The 3,501-nt window shown below is 31.1% G+C and overlaps 1 protein-coding gene across 2 annotated transcripts; it reads left to right on the top strand.

Moving 5' to 3' along the window:
• Window positions 1–1,461: 1,461 nt before the first annotated feature.
• LOC143575726 (protein CYSTEINE-RICH TRANSMEMBRANE MODULE 4-like) lies at window positions 1,462–2,641 on the top strand. Of its 2 annotated transcripts, none has more exons than XM_077060017.1 (3): window positions 1,462–1,510; window positions 1,613–1,778; window positions 2,497–2,641. In XM_077060017.1, the coding sequence occupies exons 1-3, from the start codon at window positions 1,477–1,479 to the stop codon at window positions 2,540–2,542; spliced, it is 246 nt and encodes an 81-aa protein (XP_076916132.1). In that variant the 5' UTR covers window positions 1,462–1,476; the 3' UTR covers window positions 2,543–2,641. The 2 variants fall into 2 exon arrangements, with proteins under 2 accessions (XP_076916132.1, XP_076916131.1); XM_077060016.1 differs by having other exon boundaries at window positions 1,610–1,778.
• Window positions 2,642–3,501: the final 860 nt, after the last annotated feature.

Here is a 3,501-nt window from a genome sequence, read left to right as displayed (position 1 = left end):
ATTCCATAATTTCACAAGTACACAAATAGTTCGATAATGAGACAAAAAACATTACATCAAAAATAAACAGTTATTATTCATTTAAATAAATCCTAAGGTCGATCTAGTTTTCTTGTCCTTGCACTTCATCGTATGAACCTACAGCACGTATAAAATAATAATAATTTTGTCAACAAAATATATTGGTGAGCTTTTATAAGTTTTACGTGTATATATATATATGTGTGTGTGTGTGTGAAAGTGCGATTCAACAATCGTCATGCGATATATATTCAACATAAAAGAAAATGGAATGCGACGAAAAATAGTGCCCCAACCTAGGGGAATGATAATGATACCACCTTTCTTTACAACCGAAGCTGAATGATAGGTAGCGCAGGTGCGTCCCGTCGGACCCTCCTACTTTGCGTTTGTGATTGCGATTGCGTCTCACCATAAAGCAGTAAACACATTGCACATAATACACGTATACATCATAAACAATATGTATGAACAATTACAACACAAACGATATAATGTGAATCGCTTTGAAAACAAATGCATAACCAACAAATTTAAATTTGAGATGTGCTACACCCCAAAAATATTATAAAGCTTTAAAAAAGGGGTTATGAAAAAAACTCACTTGGTAAAGTTTAAGCGAGCAAAATATGAAAATAAGCGTTAAGCAAGCTGAATCGGATGAGTTAGGTTCGACGAGCGGTCCTAGAAATTATTTCTAGGTTCAATATAGGATTCAAGAAAATAGACGAAAATAGAAGACTTAAAAGAATTCGGTTCATTGTTTAGTATGTTACACCTTTAAAAGAAAATATATATATTTACTCTATAATTGGCTTATTAGACTTTCCGTTAATACTTTCCTCTTTTTGCACCACATATAGGGAATATACGAGATTACTAGCTTGAGACCCGTGTACTACACGGGTAATTGATGAATAAATAATATTTAATTATGAAGTAAAATACAAAAAAACAATACATTATCATGCATGTTAAGAGACAACCATTGTACAATAGTGTTTAAAACAATCTAGATATTATTTATTCGGTTATTTGTATCCTTCAAATTAGTATTAAATAGTTATTAATTAACAAATAAATGACAATGAAGGATTTATAGATTTAATTGGTTTTAAATTATAAGAATTAATATGGATATGTTTTTATTAGAGAGTATAGATGATCTGATGCCAAATAGTAAAACCATCTGAATATTTGGTCATACATATCACATATATCTGATTTGACCGGCTTATATCTACGGGCGTCATTTGAATTTTGAGGTTGTACTTTTGCGAAAGCAGTTGTACACTTGTAGGTGTCTCTTTCTAAACTACTCCATTCTAGCTACTCCACTAAATCTAATCATGTTGACTAATCTTGTTTTGTGATTACTATATATATACACGCACACACCCTTCTTTATCAACATTTCAGCAGCGGATACTTGCAAGAGTCGATTTTTCTTTGAAAATGAGTACTTACGCACAAAACCCGCCACCTCAAGGTATTGTGTGAAACAAATTAAGCATATAACCTTTTGGTTTATATCACCTTTGCGTGTTCATCTGATGTTAATTATATCTATGTTGCTCATCTTGTCTAGCAGTTCATGATATTCCATCAACTGGTACGGATTATGTAGCTCCAACGCCACTACCGCCACCACCTGAGGTGGCTGGTCAACCGGTGAAAGATGGCTATGAATTAAGTGACCAGAACAATAATCCTCCTCATGGAACTCAGTCCAGGGGTGATGGGTTCTGGAGAGGATGGTACTCTCTTCCTCTAGTCTTAAAAATATTCGATATTTGAATTTCTTATTGTCAAATGCGTACGTTATTTGAAAGTTGATTATTGTTCATAAGAGAAAACTTCACATAGAATGTTTTTAGATATTTTAAATGTGTTTTTTTTGTTTTTTTCTTATTTGAAACAATTTTCTTAGTTAGAACATTAGGTTTTTATTTAGTGTCCACGCCATATATTTCGGCATTCACTGCCGTAACTTGAGGGTTTTTTATTTGCTGTATTTTTTGTCTTATATTTTAAATTTGTTAATTTGTTGTAATTGCGGGTTGAAAATTTTATATTATGGTGTACTTTTGTTGACATAAGCTAATATCTAGGAATTTGTGTCGGTTTGGCACCGCAATGCACAATTTATTTTTTTTATTATTTAGTGTTGATAACGTCGATTCCATAAAAATTTGCTGGCACAATTCGCAGATAAATTTTCTCCCTGTTTTTTTTTTAAATTTATTAATGTATTGTATTTGGGTGCATATTGAGTAATATATATTTTTGTTTACTTTCGGTTTTGTAAGCAGATACCGAAAAAATCCGCGTTGGTTCGCATCGCAACTAGTGTTTTTTTTTATATATTTTAAGTATAAATATATATAGAATTAACACGTCTTCAAAGATTGTTATTTTTAAATATTATCATATATTTGTATATGTGTATTTATGTAACAATATATTTGATGACAGTTGCGCTGGCATGTGTTGCTGTTGCCTCTTGGATATATGCTTCTAAGTTGTAGAAGAAGGTGACATCTATATGCAATTACGTATGACTGTTTTCCTGTATAAATTTAGTGTGAAGTGCACGTATACTTAATTTTGTAATTGGTGGTTTGAATTTGAATATATGAAAATAAATCAAGTGTCACGAGAAAGTGACGGTATATATATCCCCTTATCATGTTTGATGTAATTGGTGGTTTGAATTTGAATATATGAAAATAAATCAAGTGTCACGAGAAAGTGACGGTATATATATCCCCTTATCATGTTTGATATTCCTATGTATGGGAGGCATACGTGTCTTATCTAACAAAATAGAATAATGAGAATTGTGCGCAAGTTATAGAAAGATCTGATCACACAATAATAACATTATAAATATACGTGTCTTCCACATACACATAAAAATATCTGTATATGTATAATACATATGAGATGGATTATACTAAAAAGAAGTATTTTTCTAGAAAAACTAGAAATAAATCATAGTCATTGGATCATGTTAATCAATGATTGAGATTTAAAATTACCAAAAACCAATATAGTTTCCTAGAATTACTCTTTCACCATTATAACCGACATAGTTTCCTAGAATTATTCTTTCACCATAGGTTATAATGTCACATGTTAAGAATCTATTAGTTCTTACCATTCTTAGGAAACTCTTTATTCTTATTTGAACCATTTTCTAGTGCATATATAGTATTTATTATTAAACTATGTATATCTATAATAACTATGTTTTAGGGTTCCTTTGAGATCAAGTTTATAAATTTCATGATTCTCTTAACCTGATCTCATAGCCTGTTGATTTTCATAGAATTCTAAGCATGTGAAAATGGGCATTTTTAATTTAAACGTAAGTTAAACAAGCTAGATCTAGATCCGGGTGTTCTTGATGGATTTAGATCTCGAGTCCTTCACATGGCCTTCTTGAATTGATCTGGTCTAAACGTTTTTGTCACACCC

This window comes from Bidens hawaiensis, unplaced genomic scaffold (genome assembly GCF_021521415.1).
Source record: "Bidens hawaiensis isolate Kalapana, Puna unplaced genomic scaffold, B.hawaiensis_p1.1 tig00027595_1, whole genome shotgun sequence".
Taxonomy (NCBI): Eukaryota; Viridiplantae; Streptophyta; class Magnoliopsida; order Asterales; family Asteraceae; genus Bidens; species Bidens hawaiensis.
Note: the sequence above shows the minus strand (reverse complement) of the source record. Positions and strands in the feature narration are given on the sequence as shown.

Coding starts and splice junctions, on each gene's coding strand:
- LOC143575726 (XM_077060016.1), top strand. CDS start 1,477: ATGAGTACTTACGCACAAAACCCGCCACCTCAAG. Junction 1,511..1,609: donor ACAAAACCCGCCACCTCAAG/GTATTGTGTGAA, acceptor CATCTTGTCTAG/CAGTTCATGATATTCCATCA. Junction 1,779..2,496: donor GATGGGTTCTGGAGAGGATG/GTACTCTCTTCC, acceptor ATTTGATGACAG/TTGCGCTGGCATGTGTTGCT.